The 26,493-nt window shown below is 43.1% G+C and overlaps 8 protein-coding genes across 8 annotated transcripts; 4 read left to right on the top strand and 4 right to left on the bottom strand.

Annotated features, from left to right (window-relative positions):
• Positions 1-69: 69 nt before the first annotated feature.
• Positions 70-1,732, top strand: E1B28_010669 (uncharacterized protein; the record flags this gene model as incomplete). The annotated part of the gene is made up of 13 exons (XM_043155646.1): positions 70-138; positions 192-201; positions 267-449; positions 508-564; positions 618-650; positions 707-838; positions 900-1,007; positions 1,057-1,095; positions 1,153-1,200; positions 1,257-1,283; positions 1,336-1,376; positions 1,441-1,466; positions 1,522-1,732. 13 exons carry the CDS (start codon positions 70-72, stop codon positions 1,730-1,732), a joined length of 984 nt encoding a protein of 327 aa, XP_043008118.1.
• Positions 1,733-4,117: 2,385 nt separating this feature from the next.
• On the bottom strand, positions 4,118-4,435 carry E1B28_010668 (uncharacterized protein; the record flags this gene model as incomplete). Its single annotated transcript, XM_043155645.1, has 1 exon — positions 4,118-4,435. The coding sequence occupies one exon, from the start codon at positions 4,433-4,435 to the stop codon at positions 4,118-4,120; it is 318 nt and encodes a 105-aa protein (XP_043008117.1).
• Positions 4,436-5,468: 1,033 nt separating this feature from the next.
• Positions 5,469-5,981, bottom strand: E1B28_010667 (uncharacterized protein; the record flags this gene model as incomplete). The annotated part of the gene is made up of 2 exons (XM_043155644.1): positions 5,469-5,888; positions 5,940-5,981. 2 exons carry the CDS (start codon positions 5,979-5,981, stop codon positions 5,469-5,471), a joined length of 462 nt encoding a protein of 153 aa, XP_043008116.1.
• A 1,643-nt stretch (positions 5,982-7,624) lies between these two features.
• E1B28_010666 (uncharacterized protein) lies at positions 7,625-8,191 on the bottom strand (the record flags this gene model as incomplete). The annotated part of the gene is made up of 2 exons (XM_043155643.1): positions 7,625-7,858; positions 7,907-8,191. The coding sequence occupies 2 exons, from the start codon at positions 8,189-8,191 to the stop codon at positions 7,625-7,627; spliced, it is 519 nt and encodes a 172-aa protein (XP_043008115.1).
• Positions 8,192-9,172: 981 nt separating this feature from the next.
• Positions 9,173-10,304, bottom strand: E1B28_010665 (uncharacterized protein; the record flags this gene model as incomplete). Its single annotated transcript, XM_043155642.1, has 2 exons — positions 9,173-9,939; positions 10,226-10,304. 2 exons carry the CDS (start codon positions 10,302-10,304, stop codon positions 9,173-9,175), a joined length of 846 nt encoding a protein of 281 aa, XP_043008114.1.
• A 769-nt stretch (positions 10,305-11,073) lies between these two features.
• E1B28_010664 (uncharacterized protein) lies at positions 11,074-12,429 on the top strand (the record flags this gene model as incomplete). The annotated part of the gene is made up of 4 exons (XM_043155641.1): positions 11,074-11,505; positions 11,581-11,683; positions 11,731-12,054; positions 12,101-12,429. The coding sequence occupies 4 exons, from the start codon at positions 11,074-11,076 to the stop codon at positions 12,427-12,429; spliced, it is 1,188 nt and encodes a 395-aa protein (XP_043008113.1).
• A 12-nt stretch (positions 12,430-12,441) lies between these two features.
• Positions 12,442-12,891, top strand: E1B28_010663 (uncharacterized protein; the record flags this gene model as incomplete). The annotated part of the gene is made up of 2 exons (XM_043155640.1): positions 12,442-12,540; positions 12,589-12,891. The coding sequence occupies 2 exons, from the start codon at positions 12,442-12,444 to the stop codon at positions 12,889-12,891; spliced, it is 402 nt and encodes a 133-aa protein (XP_043008112.1).
• A 21-nt stretch (positions 12,892-12,912) lies between these two features.
• E1B28_010662 (uncharacterized protein) lies at positions 12,913-13,990 on the top strand (the record flags this gene model as incomplete). The annotated part of the gene is made up of 3 exons (XM_043155639.1): positions 12,913-13,062; positions 13,606-13,880; positions 13,930-13,990. 3 exons carry the CDS (start codon positions 12,913-12,915, stop codon positions 13,988-13,990), a joined length of 486 nt encoding a protein of 161 aa, XP_043008111.1.
• Positions 13,991-26,493: the final 12,503 nt, after the last annotated feature.

The raw sequence follows: 26,493 nt of genomic DNA, 5'->3' as shown, positions 1-26,493 counted from the left end.
GAGGGTTTTTATAGGGCCGGCCCATGATCTTGAGCAGTTTCATCCTTCTTTCCGTGTCCAAAAATCCCCATGACAGTTCAGATAACCCCGGATGTGGACACCGTGCTGGAGGCAGTTAGAGATGGATTGTTCGTTCGCGTGAGTTCCCTCCATAATCTTAACAGTTTTCCTACTGACTCGTATCCTGACAGTTTGCCCAAGGTATGCTACACTTTGAACACTGTGTCCTCCTTTGGCAACTTACAAGTCACGAACCACACATTTAGTCGCTGCAGGAACACTTTTCGCTTATGATGTTCTTCTCAATTTGAATGTCGAATTCAAGTATGTGTGGGCAGCTCTCAATCCTCGCAATCGGCCAGTCAAGATATCATCAGTGGTGTTCAACCTGATGTACCTTGTACAGAGGTACCTACCGTTGTGGGATCGGATTATTATGGATACATATTGTCAGTCTACCGTCGCTACAGATTTCCACACTTTCACTGACTCTGCAATAAAAAATAGACATCCTGGGTCCGTCCGACACGAAATCATGTGAGATCACATATGAGATGAGTGCATGTATGGCTTTTTGACAATTTTTTGAGGTAGATTCATATTAATTGGTGCGATAGGGAGTACAATTATAGGGATTCACCTTTCGGAATGTACGCACCTTTACCCTACTCTCACATTCCATATGGATTTATGTCCCAATTTCTAGTCATTCTCGCGATGCGGATATGGGCAGTTTGGGTGAATAAGCCTTCTGTTATGGTTATGTTGGTTACACTGGCAGCGTCAGTCTCAATTCCTGCACTGCTCTTCTTCGTCAGATTTGTAAGAGGAATCCAATGTCAGTTTTTCTCAGGGGAACACTTCCTACGAAGCCACACTTACATCCTAGGATACATCAGGTCGTGAACTCCATATGCTCAGCATGCTAAAACCTCAAGGATGTTTTTGTTCGTCGAAGAACAAGGACCTTTACGTCAGTTGGAGCATGTTGATGGTCATTAATACCGGTTTGTGGCTACCTTTCTGGAGATTCAGTGAGGCTGAAGCTCATCACAGTCGGTTTCATACTGATGGCTATACCTGGTCTCAAAGCTTGTAAGGAGCTTGCAATCCTTTCATCCTTTTTCCGTTTATGAACTCATGTATGACCAGATCGGAGAGGCGGCAGATCAAACCTCATGAAGGTTGTCTATCAGGATGGTGAGTGAAGAAAAAAAAAGTGTTCGAGTGCAATGATCAAATTGACACCATATTAGGCGTCATATACTATGCGTCAATCTTCAGTGAGGTTTTCCTTTTGTCTATCGGGACCCCAGGAGCTCAGGCTATCAACAGTGGCATCATTGATCAACATTGTGATCATTCTCCGACTGCCGGTGACTTGCTTCACTTATCAAGAGTTATACTGTACATCTAATTCCTCTGTTCTATGCTCACCAGTCCAGTTTTGTGATTATGGTCTCTCCGTAAGTATTCCCACATTCATGGAGTTCAAATCTGAATATTTATTCGATTTCATAGGCTTGAACACGTCATCCACTCCATTCTTGCCAGCCATGTAGTTCTTCACATACGAAAAGTGGCTTATGTGCAGAATGGGGACATGTTGAATGGTATAACGATGATAGAAGAGCTCGAGAACACTGAGGTCCTGTTCGCTCCGAACGTCTTGCGATCCGATACTGAACCTGAAAACCAAAGAAATTGTGATGCCGAGACCGGCTATCGTTGATAATGTGAAATTTCCTTAGACTTTCATTCGACGCATCTTCTTCCTTTACCTGTCTGATACTCACTTCTTGACTTAGAAGTTAGAACTGTCAATATTCACATCTTTTCTCTGATCTTCGGTTCGCTTCCCTGGTTCATGTATATCCTCCTCAATCTGCTTTTACCCTGGTACAATTCCCCTTGTCCTGAGTTTCAATCTCAAGCTAAGGGAGAGTTGTCAATTTGCTATATCGTACGGACCCATGTGCTTGCCACACATAACTCTCACCATCCAGTTGTTCACTTCTTCGTGTGGATTTTGATCAAGCTCATCCCTACTTGCCACCGCTTCCTTCCATTATGAAAGTCGATCAGAATATTAGGTTCACTTTGACTGCTGGACTAGTCTGAAACCCAGACCAAGGCCTCTGAACATCCATTCATGATATCTCCGTGGCAGCTGGAACAATGACTTTGCTGCCAATTGAAGTTTGTCACCGATCATGTTCTCAATGAAACCCAAATAACCTCCGCTTGGATTGGCACACTTGGACAGGGGCATTACTGATCAGTGTAATAACTATCACTTAAGTCGGTCTCCTTCCATCAAGTACTAGGATCAGGTATATTTTGTTCATGGGGTCCTGCGACACTTGATCTGCACGTAATCCTGATTGTATGATGTTTGCCGGGCGAAATTTGAGTCATCACATGTCATAGTTGGCGTTTTGGGCAGTCCAACTGTGGATCTCATTCTATGTTCTTTGTATTGATGTCACACTTATTTTGGGGTCTTATAGAGCCTATCCAAGGATTTTGGATAGTTCAATTGTTCCACCGTTCTTCCCATATCTAAACATCCGAATGGTTGAGATAGTACTTCAGGATATGGATGTGTTGGAGATAGTTCGGGATGAATTGTTCGTTCACATGCATTCCCCCCATTATCTCAACAGGTTTCCTGTGACTGACTCGTCTTTGGTTGACAGTTTGCAAGAGGTACATACTGTTGTGGGATCAGATTATTGTGGATACATATTGTCAGTACACCCGGTATCGCTGTTACTCCTTTCCATAATTTTACTGATTCTATGTAAAACAGACATCTTGGGCCCGTCCGACATAAAATTATGTGCAATCACTTATAAGATCTGTGCATGTATGGCTTTTCGACGGTTTGTTTGAGGTAGATCCCTATTAATCGATGAAACACGTGCAGGGAGTAAGATTATGGGGATATACCTTTCATGCATTCACTCTACTCTCTCATTTAACCCTTACATTCCCAATTTTAGTCATCCTTGCAATGCGGGTATGGGCAGTCTGGTTGAATAAACCTTCTATTCTGGCATTGGGGGTTTCGCTGGAGCCCCCATGCTTTATTGTTTCATTACTCTTCTTTGTGAGGTTTTTAGGGGGGGTTCAATGTCAGTTTCTTCTATGAAGAACAGTTCTACACACTCACATCTCAGAATACATTATAGGTCCCGAACTCTGTATGTCCAGCATGGCACAACTTTGAGGATGTTTTTGTTCGTCGAAGAACAAAGACCTTTACATGAGTTGGATCACGTTGATCGTCTTTGATGCCAGTTTGTGGCTATCTTCTCAGAGGGTTGTTGAAGGAGGCTGAAGGTCTTTGAAGCCTGTTCCATACTGATGGCTATACCCGAGCTTCAAGCCTGTAAGGAGCTCGTGGTTGCTCTGTTGCTCTTCTTGCTTATGTGAACACTTGTACCACCAAATCAAAGTGGTGGCAGATCGCACCTCATGAGGGTTGTTTACCAGGAGGGTGAGTGAAAATTACAATGTGTTCGACTACAATGCTTAAATCTACAGGCTTCGTGTATTACGCACTAATATTGAGTGAGGCTTCCTTTTGTCTCAGTCTGTAGGGATACCAGAAACTCAGTACCATGAGCAGTGGTGACGTTGATCAACGTTGTGATCATTATTCAACTGCCAGTGACTCATTTTTCTTATCAAGTGTTTATACTGTACATCTGATTCCTCTATTCAGACCTCCATGTTCACCAGACCAGTTTCACAATCATGATCACTGCGTAAGTAAAAGTTCCCGATCCATGGCCTCGAGCCTGATCATTGATTATTTCGTAGCATCGAACACGTCCTCCACTCCATTATTGCCAGCCATGTAGTCCTTCATATACGAAGGGTGCATCAGCAAAATAGCAGGGGATTCATGTACATATATGAGCGTTCACAGCGGTTTATGTATGTATATAAACATTCAATGTAATATAATTGAATATGAACAACTAAACATATATGAATAAATATAAACTACTATGAATTTCATAGGACATTATGAATTAATATGAACTAGCTACCAAAAAAAAAAAAAAAAAGAGACAGTACAGCTACCCTACAAGTCCCTCAAACAACATCAAAAATCCTTGAGTTTGTCGAGGTCGTTGTCCTGCGAGGTATAGCCATCAGCAGATAGATCCTCTGAGGAGTCGGACTCTTCTGATGGCCACAGTTCATCATTGTTGTCCTCCTCTTCTAACTGATTGTCTTCTTCAGCTACATCTTCTTCCATCTCATCCAGCACCTCGTCTATCAGGGACAGGGAGCGAACCATGATGATCCCGGTGTTGCAATCATATACTGGTAATGGGGAGTCTTTGAACATCGCTTTGGCTTCTAGGTTGTGGGTGAATTTGCAGGTGGGGTGTCCTACACCGCCTCCATGGTATTGCATGAATATATCATGGTCAGGAAATTTACAAGGGACGTCAATGATGATTTTATAACAGAAAGCAAAAAAAAAACTTACTGGTTTACTTGGTATTTACACCAGTCCTTCGTCTCCAGCTCGTACTTCCCATTCACTACACCCTTGTAAACTCTTGCAGTGGATGTTGGAGCAAGGAGATCCGAGGTGTAAATGATGGCTGTATATATGCTCCTTGTAATACAGTGGATGGATCGATGAAACCGAAGGCGTTGTACTCGGATGAGGGTAGGAAGTGGATTCGGGGGAAACGCTTGGCCTGCCAGCCATGTGCAGAGGAGGTGTCCAGTTCATACCACCGAACCCAGAGGAAATCCATATGACGCGACACTGAATCCTCATAAGCCATATCTTGATGCCAATAGATGACATTTGCATGAAACACTCTGACGACCCTTGCATAGCAGTAAGGGTGTTCCTGTTCCCTGGCCGTTGCGTCATCTGCGAGAACCATGACATCAGGATGTAATTGAGCGCTGATGGTGTGGGCTTTGCAGTGGATGTCATAGATATTATAGTGGAGGTGGAAGCACTTGTGCGTGAAGATCTTGTCCTTCACAAAACAAATCGACAAGAGGTCTTCTACAGTAAAATCTTCAGAGTTGGTGGTCTTGAGAATGCAGGCGAGGAGATGGGCGCGTAATTGGTCGTAGAAATTCTGTATTGTATCCCGTTAAGTATAAAAACAAAAAAAAATCAACGGAAGACATACCTCTACTGCTGGATCATCCTGGTAAAGCTGTCAGAAAGGACCAAGAGCAAGGTAGAACCACTCTCCCTAAGCTATTGAATAGTGGTCCTTTGGATTTCCAGGAGGCAGCCGCTCCTTATCCAGCACTCTGTAGACTCCTGGCCTCTTCTCCCTGCGGTGCTCCTCGAAGTTGTTGCTCACATGCATCTGATACAACATCCGCTGGCGTCGACTATGGAAAGCAATTTGTGACACATAGTTATGGTTATTGTTGGTGTGGCTGAAAAGCTGTTTTGTCCGCACATGCTCTCATTCTCCTGGTCTCGTTGAGACACCGTCAAGACTCCCAACATTCTTGATAAAGTAGACATAGTGCTCGAGGTTATGAATCTTGAATGTCCTCATGTTGAACTCCTTCGGAAGCAAGTCGTCTTCCTCTTCGTCTCTCTTCCGCTTGTTCTTCTTCTTTCTGGCCTTGGCAGCTGCAGTTCTTCGTTCCTCCGCTTCTTCAGGAATCTCTGTAGTTTCATATGTGGTGCAGGTATCGTTAACAAACCTACACATTGAGTCACCCAGCTCTGTAACCATGGTGTTGAGCGAGGCCAAGGTGGAGTTGCTGTGTAAACGGAGGGAGGCATATGCAATGACGACATTTAGATCCCAGAGCAAATCCAGGATGATGTCATTGTGGTCTGGTAGTAGGAGTCCTTCGTAACATGGAATAGCACACTAAAAGTTGGATGAGCTTGGCGTGCATCATGTAGATGAACAGTTGCATACCTGTATCAAATCTTCAAAGTCCTTACATGCAAACTTCCTCATCTTGGTTATGTTGTTGATAAAGAGTCTAATCGTTCCATTGTCGAAAGCTGGAATATTGCGGTATCTGATAGTTAAATCAGTTGTTAAGCAAAGCCAAGAGGCAGGAAACCTTGCCTTTTATTGAGGGTCTCTGTATTCGATTTGTCTTCCTGGTAGATGATTCGATTCAAATGCCTGAATATACTCTCTATGACTCCTGTGATTTTGTGCATCAAATCTGCAACGAAAAGGTCATAGAAGTTGTCTCCTGTTTGAAGGAGCAACTCTGAAAAGGCATTCTAGGTAAACCAACCAGTTAAAAGATGAGAATAAGATGATACATTGTGAACTTACTCTGTGTGGATGCTCAGAGGTCCCTTTTAGTCGTTTTGTAACCACCATGCTGCTCACTGATACTCCTCGTATATCAATCTCCAGATTGTTTCGATGCAGTTCCTACACGCTGGTGTATCCCGGCGTGTTCGTTCGATCCGTTGCTTGTTCGCTCGGGTACCCAGCTCCTCTACATGTTCCTTCTTGATTAAACAGAATGTGCAGAGATGTTCTGATAGGAACTTGATACTTGCAAGAAGAACTCTTTACAGCTATTTGCATATACCTTGTATCACAAATCTGCAACTCACCTAGTTTCTTGATGTGATATGGAAGAGTGATAGAAGGAGATTAGCAGTGAAGCTTAGATGGAGAGCACAGAGATGTTGTATGAAGACAAAAGATGTTGTTAAGTCTGAGGCTCTAAGGCTCAGACTGTCTAGCTTATATACATGAATTCTATCTAGGACCCCAGATACTATACTAAGACCTCTAATACTCTATTTGAATAGTAGCACATGGTGTGCTTGGTAATTGTCTGATTGGAATACTTCAGGTACATTCCAGAACAATGGTTCCTTAGCAACAATCTGGGAAACCACATGGTGAAGCCTGGGAAACCATATGGTGCAGTGGGTAACACTGAGTAAATATATAGTACTCTGGGTTGCCCAAGCATGCTTGGCAACAAGGATCAACATCTAGACATCTAGCCTGCCAAGGCTGTTACTAGTGCGATCTAGATCTAACATAATTCCCCCTGGACCTGATCTACAATCTGAAGTGTCTAGAATGGTCTAGAACAAGTCCAATGGTCCACTCCATCTTTGGAATATCTAGTGATAAGATAAGATAAACACATGGCACAGATAAGATAAATGTTAGATAGGGATAAGATAGTGAAATCTGTGACACCTTGTCACTCCCGGATTTTTTTTGAAGATAATAAAACTTGTACATACCGAACAACTTACTGAGAATACATAAAATCTCTCCTTCCCCTGAACCCGCTCCCTTCGGTGCACACTGGCTGCTCAGTTCCTCGGCCTCCACTGGCACCCATTCAGGTTTTATCTGGCCTCTTTTATTGCCCGCCAACCAGATAAGTGACTTATGGAGGCCACAAGATGGACAGGATGGCCGGTGGAGTCAGAGTGCTGAAGGGAGCAGATTTGAGACAAGGGAGGGGATGAATTTCAACAAGTCGTTCAGTATGTACAAGGTTTTATTATTGTCAAAAAAAACTGGGCGAATGACAAGCTCTACGCAAATAACTGTAATATAATATATGTTAGCCTGATTTGCTCAAACAAAGAAAAGAAGAAAAAAACTTACTTTTCGATGTAGTCAGCTGAATGAGCGAACAGGCAAGGGAATAGTAACCTCATGATTTCATCTGCACATCGCTCTAATGTCCCATTGAGGTACACATCAACAAACTTGGGGTTGTTGAGCAGGAGACCCCAGACAAGATGGATGAGTTCCTGCTTGCAGTAACACAGGACCTCTGTTGTAGCTGTCTTGTCAACTAACCTCTCATACTCAGCACGGAAAGAGTCTGGAAACTAGGGAAATGAGAAAAGACTATATATAAGGGATTGAAAATGACATACCTTAGGCACATACACAACATGATTTACTGCAAATTGAGACGAATTGAGTCGAAGATACTTCGACATGTTGCCATACATTTTGTAGCCTGGCCACAACGATGCCGTCCCTAAGTGGGTCAGGTTGGTGGAGTCGGAATGGTGCATAATGGCAACAACCACCACTTTGTACTCGCAGTTATCCAGTACTGACCACATGACTTCCTTCTCGAGCACTCGCATCCTGTCCGAGGTGTAGGCTTGCGAGTACAACCTCTGGACAGGTTTGAGAGGGCCAGGATCCCACATTTGGATGAAGGGCTTAAGGTGCATGTCATAGAACATCGCACCTTGAAAGTCCCCTCAGATGGCATCTAGAGGGTTTCAGTATTAGATTTCGTCGAATATAGATGTCGGAGCATCACTTTCTGAACCATAAGCATGGCCCTTGCATGGAAGGGGGATTTCTACTGAACTGCAGCGCCAACCTGGGAAGTAAGGGAAAGGGAGGAAAGAGGGAATATTTTCTTCTTCGGCAGGGGGGGCACTGTCTCGTCTGTACTGGTCCAAGTGCTGTAGTACACGCTGGGTTTTGAATCCGTCAAAGTGGGAAGGGGAGAATCAGGCAGTCGAATAACATTTTCAATGAAAAGATCCAGCGCTTTATAGGACAAGACACTGTTCGTGGCATTGTAATACCAGTCAACTGTGTGCTGGACTGTGTTGGGAAGAGGTCTGCATGACGGTGGGACAGCCGCTACTTCATCAACCTGCCCAAAGACGTCAGAGGGCTGCCGTCCTGTCATGAATTGTTCACTTTCCAGGGCATGTCCAGCTGCAAATATTCCCCAGAAATCGATTTTTTGGGCATCCTGGACATCCTTGCCATTTTAGAAATCTTGACATTTGGTTATTCACAGTCATTTACAGTCATTCCAGTCATTCCAGTCATTCACACTCATTCACACTCATTCCAGTCATTCCCAGTTATTCCATCTTATTTCCTATTGGCTAAGTCTTATCCCCATGTAGATAGCTCAGTAGTATATAAACCCACCATGTATCTAGCTTTTTCCCAAGCCTTGTAATTTTAACCCTCCATTTGTGTTTTGTCTCTTGTGCTTTCTACTTTTCTCTCTCTCTCCTCAGTGTTCCCAAGTGTTCCCCCAAATATTCCAGTGTCCTCAGCCCCAGTATCTTTTCCAGTGTGCTACAAGCGCTTCCAAACTCCCCCCCAGTATTCTCCAGCAAGTGTTTACCATTGAGTAAATCTTGTCGCCTTGGCGGTCCCTATTGTTTAGCTTGCCACGTAAGCCTTAAAACCCCACTAGTTGGGTGCAGTGGTTCTAATGTTGAACAGTTCATTTCATGTCCCTCTCTGGCGTCTCCAGCAAGCTCAGCGAATGTATTTGACGCAACAAGATTGTCAATGGTTAGGTCTTCATCAGGATCCTGACTAGGTAATCTGAAGTGATATATCTGGTATATACCCAGTCCATGCTGTGGTGTACACCAGCGATTGATGGGAGTCCCTAGTTCCTGCAAAGGCAGGGATGGAGATGGCTTGGGGGACGGATCCAGAGAGCGATGATGAAGAGGCTGGGAAGGCTGAGATTCGGCGATTACTTGTGATAGGTAGGTTGATTTGAAGCTGAGATCATAATCCTCGAAACACGGAGGGAGTTTTCTCTGACATGTTGGCCTCTGAGAAGTTTGGGATAAAGTAGGAGCAGATGGTATCGGTTGTGGTGGATTGGGAGGAGATGGATCTGGAGGCATGCCATAGAGAAGCTGAGTGAGCAAGGGGAGTTCATCCAGAGACGGTGAACGAACGGTGGTGGACTGATTGGCTTGCGGTTGATTGGAAGAAGGATAGGGATCTGGAGGCATGCCATAGAAATGTTGAGCGAGTGAGGGGAGTTCATCTGGAGATGGTGAACGAACGGTGGGTGGATCAGGAAGGTTATTGGAAAGTGGAATAAGTGGAGAAGGAGATGGGGAACGTATATCTGTCTTCTTTGCCCCCGTCAACTTTAGATGTTTCTTCTGGCACAAAACTTGATGACCACTGAAATGTCAACCTGCTGGAAAGTCTGTTGTTCCACAAAGACTGCATTGCAGATTCGGTATTGTCTGAATCAATAGAATAGAGCTATCTTGTTTTGAGTTGCAGTTCAGGGCCAAAATGAGGTCAAAGAGATCGCTAAGACCGCTAAAACCTCAGCAGGTAGAGATCGCTAAGACCTCAGCCAAAGGATCCCAGGAAAGGAAACAGAATGGATTGCAGAGGAAACAGTTAGGAAGGAACGGGTCGTGGAAAGGAAACAAGTAACTGGAGATCACTAAGACCCCCAGTAGCACCTGCTACAATGCTAAGTTGTAGCAGTTCAGCCTTTTTTTCAGCACTAAGCTGAGAAAACATTGAATAGAGAGGGATGAGGAGGGGAGCGATAGTGGTAAAGATGAAGGTGAGAGGTGAGAGGGATTGGTAACTAGTAATGCACCATCACGCTCGAGTCTAAGTCCTCTAAGTCCATAGGTCCGAAAGTCCGAAAGTCCCACAAGTGCTAATTTCCTTTTTTGTATTCAGTCAACTTGAACTTGAACTTCCACCATTGTCAATATACAAGGTAAGTTCTTTATTGTTTCTTTTCTATCTTATACTTACATTCTTTACTTACATTCTTTTAGCTTGCTATGGATCCAAGCAAGAGGGCCAAGATGGAACAGACAACAAGAGAGCTCGAGGCAATGCTCGAGCGTGGTACATAAGAGTAAGTATTGTTTTATTTTATTTCATTTCATTTCCAATGGGCAGGCTCAGTGCTCATTTGGAGATTGGGCTTAGTGCTTGTCGCTAGTGCTGGATTAGTTCTGGCATTTCATTCTCTTGCATTCTCTTGTGTTTGTCGTGATAAATGATGGGCTTAGTGCTCATCGTTCAGTGCTGGATTAGTTCTGGCATTTCGTTCTATTGTGTTTGTCGATTCTTCATACTGAATCAATACAGGTTGAACAATGCTCTCGCCAGAGAGAAGGTCAGGGTGAATGAGGAACTGGTTAGAATGAACAAGCTGAATAAGGCTCTTGGTGTTGCCACTGGCTTGGAGTAAATTCGATCAAGTGAAGGAATAGTTGGAACTGTTTTTGAGCAGCAAGGTGTCTTTGTTACCTCCCCCAACTGTCCATTCATGGTCGATTCTCTCATGGGTAGGCGAACGATTCATTTACTATGCAACCTTCACTTTGGCCTCGACGATCCGGTCTTCCATCCTCAACCAATCAAACGAGGCATTGAGCATCTTGCTCTCATACTCTATTCTACTGCAAATCCCTCAAGTCCCCATCTTGTTGCCTGGAAGATGCCGAGGGAGTCCAATTTTGAACCCGCAGCACCAACAGATCCATTGCGAGGACTAGGAAAGCTCTCCGAAACCTTGCAGTGTTCAATGAATGAGGCAGCAGAAAGGTTTATCAGGAAGATTTCAGTCCTGGTAAATGAAGACAACTCAAGTTCAAGTGGTTCAACTGGGTTGGGGAAGGATCAATATGTTCACAACTACATCTTTGCACTCAAGTTCCTTGTCGCTCGCCTGGACACTTTTTCGTTGTTCAATGAAGCAGTGATCACCTTTTCTCTCTGCCAGTGAGTTTACTTGGAACTGGTTGGACGCGTTGACTGGCTCAGAACGTACAAGCATCCCTTTCGTGAGCCTCCACAAGCACCCCCACCCAAGCCAGCAAATGTGGTGGGAGCAGTTTCAGATTTAGATGAAGTGGTTGAGCGATGCTATAAGGCTGGTAAGTCACATATCTACCATACGAGCGTTAAACTCAAATGCTTGCAGGAATCCCAGTCTGGTATGTTCAACCTCTCAAGAAGAAGGACATGACTCAGGTGGATAAGTGGCTCGAACTTGACATGTCTACAAGCTATCCTCTCCAGGACACAGGCCTTAGCCTGTCGTTCGATGATGTGTCACCTCCTCACCCTGAAGTTTTCAACGGCTTTTCCAATGACACATCGAGGTATAGAGTGATGGCTTCGTTCATGCATCCCTTCTCCACCACAAACATGGACATGGAAAAGACCTTGTTTACGGTATCTGATAACAATACCCTTCCTTCCTCCTCTACGCCATCAAGATCCATTAAAACGTTATCCAAAAATCGTATGTATTTCTGTTCTAAACAACATTCAGGTACTCATATTCATAGGACACACTCCTTTTGCCAAACCATTGTCTTCCAAGCAACTGCAGATAGAACAGAACAAGTTTGTTGACGTTGAATCACCATTGATGCCCTGGGATATCAAACCATGGGCGGTAGCTTCCCAAAGTGCTGGTGTAGGTTTTGACCCAAATACACCACCTCCGAACGGTCGCAATAACGGATACACTCTTCCTGACCCCAACATCATCGCAGGGACAGCTAACGAAATTACCTGTGAAGCTTTCCTGAGGACATGGCTGAAGCTATGCCCTGTTCTCCTCTATCAGCTTCAATCCCCCACTTTCCGTCCCTTGAGGGTGAAAGACTGGTGAGCAGTTCTTGGGATGGAGGTGCATGGATTGAAGGAAAACATGCATGCATCAGTGGTCCGGAAGACTCAGGAGAAGATGCTACAGGAGTGTCTGATCTCCGGAGGAATGGCGGTGCGTTTCTTTCCAACCTTACGATGATTTTACTGACTTGTAATCTAGAGTAGCATCGATCTCTCAAATTTGATGGCAGCTCCAGTCAAATGGAACAGTACTGAACTCTCGTTGCCAATTCCCACATCCATTGTCAAGGAAGTTCTTTGGGAGCTTTTCGAAATCAACTTCCGCTTTGAATTGGTCACTTTGGATCGCATTTGCTATCAGATGGAGGCCTCTTTTCATGATCACGAGGTCATGGTCATCAGGACCATGTTATATTTCAGATATAGCATGATTCCCCATAGCTTGGAACAGGGGAAGATGGGTTTCAGCTCAAAGGACCTCAACATCGCTTCTGGTCATTGACATGCACTTTGGGGCCTACTTATGATCATGAAGGGATGGAAAGGAGGGCCTGGAGAGCTACCGCCTCGCCTACAAGATCCACTGGTTGAGCAACAGCTGGACATCCAGATTACTGAATCTCTGGTGGATATGGAACTGGGAAAGCTGGAAGAGGCTCTGTTCTATCACTATGTTACCATTTTCCATGCAGCGTTCTCTCAGGCTCCCTTACTCCCTCATACACTCCATTAATTTACAACGTTTTGACTTTTCTTGTTGTGTAACCCTACATTTTTCTTGTTTTTGTATACCGCTACATTTGCTACATTTTCTTGCTGTATTTGTATATAAACACCAAACAGTCACATCTATATATGGGTTTCAAGGTCCGTGTGTAAGTCTACCTCATACCACCACCATCTCTCCCTCATCATACCACCATCCTCCCTCATTCCTCATTCCTCATTCCCCTCCTCTCTTGGCTTAGTGCTGAGACTCCGGCTTAGTGCTGATTATCGTTGTGACTTAGCGTTGTAACTCATTCTTTCCTCCCTCCCACATCCCTGCAATCACTCGTACCCCATTCCCCTGCCCTCTCTCGGCTTAGACCTGAGATTGGTGCTGGTTTTTTGCTGCTGTGACTTAGTGTTGTGGCTCTTACTTTCTCTTACAATGGCCAAAACCATGAAAACCAAGCCCTGCCGACCTGCTTCTTATCAGATACTGAGACCCCAGCTGACTCAGCAACCTCCTCTCCAACCTCAACCACAACGGCCACAGCTACCTCCCCAACCTCAACCACAACTTCTGCAGCCACCTCCTCAAGCTCAAGCTCAAGTTCAGCAGCAGCATCCAGCAGAACTGGAGCTGGAATACAATGATGATGAGGCGGTCAATCGCTATCAGCAGCTTCGCCTTTTGTTACAAGGCTCCCATAACTACAGCAGGGAGTCTGTTGACGACGAGACAAAGGAGGTTGCTGTTCTGTTCAGGGATCTTCGCGTTTTGCAGTACATTCACTTTAAGGTTGCATATATATGCTGATTTTTTTTTTGGCAGAGACTGCGACATTGAACCATTGCAAGAATTCCTTGCGCACGATGCCTCAGATGCAATCTAGCCCATCATTCGGTGCACTAAATGGGCCATGCGAGCCCTCGATAGCAATATGCACATTGGAAATGTTATCGCAGCTGGGATCAGTGACGGTCACCCAGAACTCCAGTTCAAGAATCAGTTCCACTTGTAAGCAAGCTTCGTTCTATTAATCTTTGCCACTGACTCACTGTTCTCATTTCAGCTCGGAATCCGAGAGACGATGCATGAAGAACCTCTTTGCGGCCATGAGAGAACATTGTTTCACCCTCAGTTTCATGCTAGTTCGCCCCTTGCCCGTTTCATAAATAGATCAACAAGGGACACGGGAAACGTTACAATGAGTAAGTGCCTGTTTAACATCTGCTCAGTTGCTTATTCTCTATTTTTACAGAACAATCAAACAAATATAAGGTGATACCAAGTATCTCAAAGAGTCTGGACACATGGCTATTGTTCTTGAGGCACCTCAACTCTCTTGCTATCTTTATAGCAAGTATAATTCGGATGATCCCTCGGATGGTATTGCGCTGAAAATCAGATTTAGCCTTAATATGCACATTTTTAATTATTTTATTAACATTTGAGTTATAAAATCAGGGAATGTAGGACTAGGGTGAGCCCAAACTACTAGTCAAAGCACAACCCTCTACATGAGACTTTAGCAGTACGAAAAGTACAGAATCGGAAAGACGAGGGACTTTGCGAGGTTTCAAAAACGGTAGAAACTTCAAGAAGCAGCCTCTTAAAAACCTTCGTATTTTGGATAGAAGGCCTCGTCTCACTTGCAGAATGCTTGGGGCAAACATAGGGAATTTATTGAACACTTTGCTTTGACTTCACGAAGTATTGTTGGACAACTCAGACTTAAAGAAAATAACGAAGGATATATCGGACAAAGGACCTACATGCGGACTTAGGATAGAAATATCCAATTCCCATGAAGTCATAGGAAAAGGAAAGAATTACAACATTCCAAAATAAAGGAAATCTAGACCTCATGAGGTTGACATGACAGTTGTTACCAAAGACAGGAACACAGGAAATATGTCATGGACAGCGACTGGTTCTTTTCCTTATTTAGAGGACAACAGGACAAGGGTGACATAGGAGATATGTTTCCAAGGATATGTGGGCAACTCGGAGACCTCGGGAAGTCTAGGCTCTGTCATCGTAACATGGATACAGACAGGGGATTCTTGGCTTATTATTTTATTCATGGTTTCTGGCACAACCTCTTGTATTATGCCTGATTAGGCGAGTTTCTGTTCGACTGAAAGGGATTTTATTATTATTCTCAAGTTTACTACATATCTTGGACTTTTATTATTTTATTTTGAAAAGTGTATATAAGGAGGGAGGGTAGCAGGAATTTTCCCCCCAGCAGCCTACAAGCAGAGACGCAGTTCACCTACTAGTGCTAGCTCAAGGATTTTACCTTTGCCCCTCACTTCATCGAAGTTTGGTGTTTTGTATTTGGATTGGATTGATTTGGACCTATTGCAATTTGGATTTGATTGGATTGTTATTGGAATTGAACTTGGAATTTTGAAGTCAATTTGGATTTATATTGAATTGGAATTGCATTTGGACTTGATCGGAAATTTGAACTTGAACTTGAACATCGCGAAGTCTGGAGAAAAGCTTTGTTGAATCCTTATTGTTGAAATATTGAATTAGTGTTTTGTCTTGTCATTTGATAAGAAGGAATAGAAACTTGATTGAACCTTAAAGACCGAATATCCCTATATTCTCTCTTTCTTAGTGCCTCTTAGTGCAAACTAAAGCCTTAAGAATACCGACCTCCACCCCTTACACTTGTGTATACTCTTCTTGGTGTGGTTTTGGTTTGCGCACTTTGTGCTTGAGGTGTTTGCTAGCCATATTTAGTGGTGTTACAAAGCGTTATTATCTGGTGACCACCGCAGGGGGTGGTATTACTAGGAAAGAAAGGATTCTTGAAACCGTACACTTTGAAGAAGTTTGCTTCTAAGAAGTACAATTGTTCATTTGGTTGAGATCAAACCGAAGTACTTGTCAAAATTGCACCCAGATCTAAAAAGACAGATAAGGGAAAAGCAGTTAGCACTTCGTGAACGAGATCAATGCAGACTTCGAGCACTGCAGGACACTTAGAATTGACTGAACATAGAATTTCTAAGATCCAACAGGAAAAAGAATTAGAAAAGCAAGTTGCTCTTCTAAAGGAAAATATACAATTGCAACAAGAGATTAATAGTATCAGACTTGCTTCATTAAAGGATAGAGCCTTAGCAACTACTTCGGCTGTGTCTGTTTTTGAAAGAATAAGGAATTTCGGCGAAGAAACCGAAGAACCAGGAACCGCTTCATTAGAAGTTAGAGAAGGAACACCGGAACCGCCGGTACCTCCAGCAAATACTCCAGTTTCAGAACCGGAATATTTTACAGATCCCTTTCAAACTTTTACAGAAGACTTAGATTTAGATTTGAATTTATTGAGTAGAGTGAATATGCCAAACTCAGTAATTTCGGATGGACATAATCCACCGGATAATGTGGGTAGACCAGTGAAACAGTCATGGATGGACCTCTCAGCAGAAGCTAGAGAAGTCTTGAAAGCAGACAAACACAAAATGAGATTGCAGGTCTTTAACAAAGACCGACCGGAAACGTTCGAAGCGTGGTTGACTTCGCTAGAAGATTATTTTCGATGGAATAATATCGAAAATGATGAGGCAAAAATTAACATCGTGATGACGCAGATGGACTTGACCACTTGAGAACTTCTCGAAGATGTCATTGCTTCAGCAAGAGGTTATGACTGGGAGTTGTTCAAGGACAAGTTGCTTCAGGAATTTCCTGAAGCACAGGATAGGAAGATTGGTTCAAGAGAACGTCTTCTTGCTGTCTGTGAGCGTGCGAAGTACATTCCGTTCGGTCATACATCGAAATTAGCGGCGTTTAATAGAGAATTCAACTTGGAATCAAAGAAGTTGAAGAATACTATGCCCCCGCTGATTACGAATATTGACTTGGTCTCTTATTATTTGAATATGTTGGAACCAAGATTTGCGGATGAGATTAGAAAGCATTTAGTAGCGAGAGCTATGTCAGAAATGCAAAGGGACACTGACATTCCAGAAAAGCTCAAGAAGCGTCAGGACCCTTGGACAATCGATGAAGTCCAGGAAGCTGCCATCACTATGTCAGCTACCATGGTTCAAAGTGTTTATGCATCAGGACTTGGAGTTTCAGGGTGAGATACTTATTCAGGTGTCTCCCCGGAAGGATTAAATAGACTTCATGGTGTAAATCAGACTGCAGATCAGTATGTTCGCCCTCCAATTCCGGAGACTCAGGAAAGGAAAATAAAGGATGAATGGGAGCACAAAGTATCAGTGTCGATGGACACATACAATGTGAAACTTCGCAAACTTGGACATCAAGTTTCCGAGCAGAGTAAAGCAACCGAAAATACAAATCGGTTACTTCTCGAAGTCATGAAGTTGGTGAAAGTTGGTGCAAATAATGGTAACCAAAATAATGGGAACCAGTATCAACGATCTTACGATAGGCCGGATAGGCAGCGTAACACTAACGAGACTTCGGTGAAGTCAAATTGGCTTGATGATCTTCAGTGCTGGTTTTGTACTAAAGAAGGACATACTGCTAGGGACTGTCCAGAGCAAGTGAAGATGCTTGAAGATGGAATTCTGAAAAGGAATGCTGAAGGAAGAATTGAGTTGAAGGATGGTAGCCAACTTCCCTTCGTGAGGTTTGGTGAACCAGGTCCTACTCGTGCAGAAAGGGTGTTAGCCATTGCCAAGGAAAAGGGATGGCAACAAATTCTGTAGCAGCTCAGAGTATGTTGTACGAAGTAGAAGAGGAGCCGCCGGTGGTAAAAAATTTCCACTTAGCGTTGGAACAAACGCTTAAGGAAATTGGGGAAGATGAATCCCATGCTTTAGCGGTTCTTATGAAGAAGTTGGGAGGGTCAAAAAACTAGGAGATCCGATGAAAGGGCAAAATAAAGAGGGCAGAAACTCTAGAGCCCCAGATACCCAAAAGACCCTGGAGGAGCCTAAAAGGAAATTAAGACCAGAAGTTGTAATTTCAGCACCTAAAAATTTTGATAGATCGAAGTACTATAAAATTCCTCAGATGAGAACTGAGGAGGAAATAATTACAGAAGATACGGCAACTTCGCCGAAGTCTTCAGGACAGACAAGGATAGAGGAAATTTCGGAAGAAGAAATTCCTCAGGATAGACCATTTGATCACTTAGAACCAGTTGAACGAATTTATCAGCCGATAGATTATGCTCTACCTAGGAAAGATGAACCTTGCGAGGTTAAGTCTTCAAAGGAAAGGGTAGTTTCTAAACGATCGGAAGAAATCAGGAAGGCTGTAAAGCCAAAGGAATCTTTGTCTGATGACGACTGGAAATCCATAAAACAGAAGGCAGTAGATGATATTGCTGAAAGGATTTTGCAACAGGAAGTTGAAATTTCGGCGGAACATGCTATTAAAGCATCACCGGAATTACAGAAGACATTGATGAGGAAAATAAGGAATCGTAGGCTTCTAAGAAGAAATGCGAAAGCTTTCTTCAATGAGGCTAAGTCAACGGAAAACATCATACGAGACATTTTACCAGACTTCGGCGAGGATACCGAATTTATCGATATCAGAGGACGTTGAAGTCGCACAGACTTTCGAAGTTCTAGAGGAACCTCAAGGCCATCTAAAAGAAGGCTCAGTGGTGCATAAGGACGCTGTTGATCAATATATCAGTGACCTTCCTCCAGGAGAAGGAAAGAAAGTGGTGATAGTCACACGTGTGATGGACACCCTCAGGTGTATTTTTCCGGAGATCAACGGTTCAAAGGAAGAAGTAGAAGCCATCACAGACGGAGGATCGCAGATAGTCGCAATTGACACAGTTGTGGCTGTTGGACTTGGTCTAACATGGGACCCAGAGTCTAATATATTGATGCAGTCGGCAAACAGCCAGCTTCAAAGAACTAAAGGGTTAGCGAGAAATGTACCTTTCAAGTTCGGCGAAATAACCGTTTATCTTCAACTTCATGTAGTTGATAATGCGCTGTATCAAGTTTTATTGGGACGTCCGTTTGATGTTTTGACTAACTCAAGTGTAGAGAACTTCAAGGATGGGGATCAGCATATCATTGCCACTTGTCCTAATACAGGTGTGAAATGTACTATTCCTACTTATCCTAGAGGCAGTGGGAAACGAATCCGTCCGAAAGTCAGGAATCCGGTGTTAAGATCGGAAGATGCTGAGTCCACGAAGTCAAGGAAGGAATATGAAAACAAGGAAAAATCGGATACATTAAATTTTCAGTAAACCTTGAGGAATTGTTGGAAGATCAAGGAGAGGTTGCTGTTAGTTTGATATTTACCGAGGATAAAAACATAGAAATACAAGGATATAAATTGCCGGATGGTCATCACTTTGAAGTGGAAGAACTGGCAGAAGCTTTCATGTTGGCTAATAAAGCTAATTTCAAAGACGGAAAAGTCGCTCAGAAAATAGAGTGTTTTCAGAGTGCACAGGAAGAGAATGGATACGCCGTTTATAGTGTTTGGCGGGATAACATAGACTTAGACTGTGGAATTTCGAATTCTCACGGATCTGGCAACTTCGCCGAAGTTGAAGTTGATGAGAAGAACATAGGAAAAATGTATTCTCAACAAGTTTCAGGACACGCTTCAGTCTATGGGAAATACAAACCGGTGCATTTGAAGGTTAGACCTCAACTTGCATCCATGCCGGAAGAATTCCGAGTTCAAAGGAATATTATAGGCGATCCACTTGCAGAACTTCCCGAATTGTCAAAACATCCACCTGAGTTTATTCCAGGGGAAAGATACACTTTCGAAAGGAAAGAAGGGATTGACAAAAATCATTCTGAAGAATTCTTGTGGCCAGAGGAAAGGAAATTGTTGCATCACTTCATGAATGTTCAGGAAAAGGGCTTCGCGTGGACGGCAGAAGAAGGAGGAAATTTTAGAACCGACTTCTTCCCTCCTGTGAAATTCCCTGTCTTACCTCATACCCCTTGGGTAGAAAGGAATATTCCTATACCACCAGGTATTTATGAGGAAGTGTGTAACATTTTAAAGGATAAAATTGCGGCTGGAGTTTATGAACCGACAACTTCGTCCTATCGTTCTAGATGGTTTATGGTGTTAAAGAAAGATGGAAAAAGTCTTCGCTTAGTTCATAGTTTAGAAGCTTTGAACTGAGTTACGATTCAGCACTCAGGAATTCCGCCTGGAACTGCAGAGATTGCCTCTAGCTTTTCAGGAAGGGCATGTTTAGGCATGTTGGATATTTGGGTGGGATATGATGAAAGGCTCATAGATGAGAAGTCTAGGGACTATACTACGTTCCAGACTCCTTTTGGTCCATATCGGTTGGTTAAATTGCCAATGGGTTGGACTAACTCAGTTCCCATCTTTCATGAAGATGTTTCTTATATCTTTAGGGATGAAATTCCTCATGTTACCAGACCATATATTGATGATGTCCCTATTAGAGGACCACCAACTAGATATGAGACAGAAGATGGTTCTTATGAAACTATACCAGAAAACAAAGGAATTAGAAAATTTGTATGGGAACACTTCCAAAATGTTAACCGCATAGTACAGCACATGAAGTATGTTGGAGGGACCTTTTCAGGACCGAAAGCGTTCTTGTGTGTGTCTGAAGGATTAGTGGTGGGATATAGAGTTTCCTATGAAGGAGAAAAACCTGTGGAGAAGTTGGCAAATGTGATCTTGTCTTGGGATCCAGCTAACTTCGAAAATAAAACGCATATTAAGTCTTTCTTAGGCACTGCTGGACAGATGCGGATGTTTATTAAAGACTATGCAAGGATCACTAGGCCTCTGACAAGGCTGACAGCGGCAAATGTGCCATTTGTCATTGGTGAAGAACAGATTGTTGCGGTTCGCAAAATACAAGATGCTATTAAGAACGCTCCTGCTCTTAGACCAATTGACTATCTGAACCCAAGTGGAATCACACTAGCAGTGGATACTTCATGGCATGCTGTGGGATTTTATTTGTATCAAGTAGATGAGGAAAATCCTAAAAGGAAGTTCTTTAATTATTTTGGTTCAATTACTCTCAATGAGAGGGAAGCTAGGTTTTCCCAACCAAAGAGAGAACTGTATGGTTTGATGATGGCACTTAGAGCTACCAAATATCAGACCTTCGGTTGCAGGAATTTAACGGTTGAAACTGATGCTAGTTATATTAAGGGAATGTTGGACAATCCCAGCAGTGGCCCAAATGCTAGTATTAACCATTGGATAGAGGAAATAAGACTTTGGAAATTTACCTTAGTTCATATTAAAGGTCTAGTTCATGGACCTGATGGATTGTCAAGACCACCTCCTGGTGGTGGATCCACTGAGCGCCCAGAAGGTTGGGAAGAATTCTTAGTAGAAGATGACGGAAAACCGGTAAAATTTCGGATGGGAGAAGGAGAGACTGAGTCTCCCTTTGATTTCGAGATTTTCAAAGATAATATTGATCCTAGATCAGGATATTTGCAGGAAGTTATTAATACTTCAGGATTAGCGAAGTGTGTAGAGGACTTCGAAGATGATCATCAAGAAGTTCGCGATGAAGACAGATTATGGAAATATTATTTCGAGTCTGCGCTTTTCAAGAAAGGAAAAATGGTGAATAGCTTTTCACTTAAAGAAGTGTTAGTTGTCCCACCGGAAATTGATGTGGATTGGTCGAAAAACCATCCATATGATGAACTTCACCGAAGTTCGGAAGGATTGAAACAGGATAAGGAAATACCAAGGATTATTGATTGGTTAAGAGATTCAGACTCAGAGATAACTTTGTCAATGAGTAGCTCAGAAAAGACCAACTTCGTGAGGAGAGCGATGAAGTTCTTCTTAGATGATGAAGGAAGATTGTATCGTAAATCTTTGGATGATTCTAGTAATCATAGGTTATTTGTACCTAAGGAAAAGAGGATGTGTATGTTAATGGCAGCTCATGACAACCTTGGACATAAAGGTATGTTTGCTACTAAGGCCTTAATTGAAAAACAGTTTTGGTGGCCACATTTCGAAGAAGATGTCGATTGGTTCGTGAAGTCTTGCAAACCTTGTCAGGATCGTCGGTTGGATCTTTTAAGAATTCCGCCAGTCCTTACACACACACCCTCTCTATTCCAAAAGATTCATATCGATGTCATAAAAATGACACCAGCTAGCAGAGGTTGCAAAAATGTAGTACACGGGCGTTGCGCTTTGTCAAATTGGTCCGAAGCAAGGGCCATTGCTAACGACAATACGAGACAACTTGCAGAATGGTTCTTCGATGATATTTTGTGCAGATGGGGAACGCCTGAAGAAATCGTTATGGATAACGCTCCTCAGATGATTGCCTTAGCGAATTGGTTGAGGGATAAATACGGAATTCGAGGAATTAGAATTTCGCCGTATAACTCTCAAGCCAACAGAAAAATCGAAAGAGTGCATTTTGATTTGCGGTAATGGGCGAAGAATACCACTCAAGAGTCAACCTAATATCAGAGCTACGGGAGTAGCACCAACACCAAATCAACCCAAAAACTAGTAAACCTCCGTGTAAAGTCTATCAATAACTCCACACACCAGGAAAGATTGCAAGGGTGGACTGCTTGGCAAAGGTTACGCACAAGATCACAGTCTCAGTATCGTATGAAGGTCTTATGAAATCAATGTGCAACTGCAAGTGTAAAACACCACAGCTACGGGGATTCTAGGGTTTGTAGGGGCTCTGTTTATTGTCCAGTGGACTAAGTGGGACTATGAATTTCGTCTACGGTAAGACTAATTCGAACGAATGGAGACTATTGCCCTCGACGGACACGAAAACTTAGTCCTCAGCGGACATGAACGCTAAGACCCTCGATGGATCACGAAACAGTAATCAAGACCTCGGCGGCCTATGGACGGATAGTTCTCTAGTTTGACCTTGACGGTCTTGTATAATTCAAATCAAATCTTATCGTTTCACTGCACAAAGACAGGGCAAATCTCTCTATTGGTGTCAAGAGCAGTTACTCACGGGCAACCCACTCAGGACTTTCCTACGCACGGGTAGTACTTACTTATCTACGGATATGTGAGCTGCTTTTATACTACTTCTACGCTAGCTTTGTAATCCTATCTCTACTTGGTTCATCTCTAAAAATAATGCACCGTAGCTACGAATCCACGTGGAGTCTTATCACTAGGGACCGTTACATGTGCAGAATCTCGTCTACAGAGCTTTGCCGTATTCGAATCATATGTTTTGGACCAATCTGGACTGTTCTTCATTCTTGTTTCAGCATGTAGAATGGACCTACATAGGCGTACCATATGGTATTTCCTGCCTACGGACCTTATCCTGCATTTCGACATTATCAAATCATATGGACTTTGTGTGTCCAAGTAGTTCCAGCATATGGATCCAGAGTTCCGAACTCCCATAGCACATGAACAGTGCAGACTCCGAGATCCGTTGTTCATTCCTGCCTGGTTCCTAGGTACTCTATCTGTGATCTGGGATCTGTATCATGTCTTTTTGTCTTTTCCTCAGATCGGGACTCAATCTACGGTCATATCAAATTTCTCCTAGTCCTATGTCCGATTTCTTGTCAACTAAATCCCCCATAGAAGTAGGTACTCCTAGTATGAAGGTCTTTTGACTCCGTTAAGTTCTGCTACGAACAGTTCTGTGAAGACTACAAGTCTCCTAATAGTACAATCCCTTGATACGCCAGTGCATAATAGAATGTAGAGAGTAGTACTCGGTGAATTACCGCTTAAGTCCTCTGCTCATAGTGTTCTACAGGTTTCGAACAGTCATACAGTTTTCTGACATGATCTACGGCTCTCTCTAACTGGTCTAGCTGCACCTACGGCACATTCTACTAGCGGCACTAGCTTTAACTAGCAATTCGGGCTCACTCTAGTTCTTAATACGATAAATATCGCTCCGTAGCACTGTTTAAAGTGCAAAAAGAACCTTGTAGCATAGTCAACTAAGTCGCATTAGCGGCAAGCCTTAGCGAAGGCTACCAGCGGAAATCTTCATCATTGGTATTACTTCTTGAAGCACATTTTATGGGCAGATAGAATTACCACTAGGAAAACCATAGGTTGTTCACCGTACTTCTTTGTATTGGGAGCGGAACCTATACTTCCACTTGACCTCGTTGAAGCGACTTGGTTAGTGAAAACACCAGAAAGGATTTGGACCAGAGAAGAACTTATTGGGTATCGAGCGCAAGCACTCGCGAAGCATCGTACTCATGTTCAGGAAATGGTCGAAAGGATAACAGAAAATAAAAGGAAAAACCTGAGGAAATTCGAACGAGATTATATGCATACCATTAAGCCGTATGATTTTAAGCCAGGAACATTGGTACAAGTTCGGAATACTCAGATAGAGAAAAACTTAGACAGGAAAATGTTCCCAAGGTACTTTGGTCCATGTATTGTGATTAGAAGAACTAAGGGAGGATCGTATATTTTGGCTGAGATGGATGGTACACTAATGCGTGGAAAGTTTGGCGCTTTCAGAGTCCTGCCACATGTTGCGCGTTACCAACCTATTGAATTGCCAAAGGATATTGAGAGACTTATTCAAATGTCAAAGGACAAGTTGGATGAACTTGTTGATGATGAAGAAGTGGACTATGGTCCAGATAAGGATTATATCTTTGAGAAAGTCCCAAACTTACGGAAAAACGAAGACTTAAATGACTTTGCCGAAGTAGAGGAAACTTAGAAAAGATGGATGGGATCAACAAACGGATCATATTTGGATAGTGCACCAGCACAATCTAAGCTAGTACAAAAATGTCCAACTATTTTATGGGTTTTTGTATTTAGAAAAGGAATTAAAAGGAAAAGACTAAGGATTTAAGCGGAAACATAACCGGAGGGACCAGCCTGAGGTTGCCTGACTGCTACTTTGCCTTTGAGGGGCTCTTCACTGGCATCAACATCCATGGTATTGTCAATACCTAACTTTGCGAGGCATTGGTGATTGATGTCATCGAGCTGAGCAAGGCTAGCCTTGTACTGGCTATGAGCATGCAAGATAGTGTGCTGGAGAGTGACGATTTCGGTCTTGAGGAAGTTAGCTACAGAAAGGAGTTGTTCTGGATCATAGGTGGACAAGTTGGCAAAAGGCAGCAGTCCAGCAATGTGGATAACTTGAGCATGTCCTTCTTCGCAAAGTCGGAGTTCTTCTAGGAAAGGAATTAAGATGACCGAAATTTTGACATGGAAAATGGTCTTACCAGAAGTCTCTTCAGTGGTGTCAGCTACCGGAGTGGTCATTCGGACCCTCTTGTGAGCATTGGAAGGTGGAACTGAAACACCTTTGGGTGCAGACTGAGACAGGATGGTTATTTCAGGAACTTTGCGAGGTAGAAAAAGAATTTACCTTCTTGAACTTGGGAAGAGATAACTGTTGAATGGTCTTGATCTTGGAACCTTCTTTGGCAGGAGGTTTACCTTCCTTGTTCTTTGGAGCTGCATGCATGGAACCACTGAGACCTTCGGACTATCAATGGTCAGGATAGGATTTGGTAAGTTTCGACAAGAAACTTACTTTGGCTCGCGAGGTCGGAGCATTGATAATAATCTCCAAGTCAGCATCAGAGTCGATGAATTCGTTAGATTTCTAAGACAAGGATGGTAAGCGCCTCAGACTATAGTAAATCAAAGAAACATACAGGACCAGGACGTTTGACCGTCTTCGTCGCTTTCTTACGCAATTTTTCGTTGATGGAAGCTTGCACCTCATTAAGAAATTGTAAATGGGATGCGTACAAATGAATGGGAGTAACACCAGGAACGGCTTGGAGCTTCTCAAGAAGAGCGAAGCACTTCTTGAAGAATTCCAATGCCTCTGGGTCCTTTGCGAAGTGATAATGAGACAAGGTGGGGGTCTTTATAAAGTCAGTATACGGAAAACCATGATTTGGGGAAAAACATACCAATCGGGAGGCAATCGTACGAGCGCCAGCGTCCACAAGGATATGGTTGTTGCTGGCGAGAAATTCATCGCGTCCAGACCAGTTGGGAACTTTGGGATTAGGCATTTAAAGAAGTACTGAAAGAAAGGATAAAGGAAAGGATGCTGAGGACCTCGAAAATTTTGAGGGACCCTTATATACCATTTGAACGTCAACAGGGGTTGACATTTCTTTTTGTTGGGGGGAGAGGACTCCGAGTCTTCGGAAAAGTTTGGAATTTTGGAATCCAAAAGGTGAATTCCGTGAACCTTGAGAAGTCACCTCAACAACATAAGAATGAAACGGATAGGAGCTAGGGTGTAGGGAATAGGAATGGAATTTTGGTTGCTTAACGCGATTTCAAATGACAGACAGTTTCTACACTCTAACACAGGATAGGGAAGCGATGGTAGGCAGGGTCTACAATTCTAGGGCGAGCCGATAATTGGTTATATGCCATAGAAACCCATCTGTCATCCCCTAAGGAAAT

Source organism: Marasmius oreades, chromosome 6 (genome assembly GCF_018924745.1).
Source record: "Marasmius oreades isolate 03SP1 chromosome 6, whole genome shotgun sequence".
Classification (NCBI taxonomy): Eukaryota; Fungi; Basidiomycota; class Agaricomycetes; order Agaricales; family Marasmiaceae; genus Marasmius; species Marasmius oreades.
This window is presented reverse-complemented; position numbering and strand designations above follow the sequence as displayed.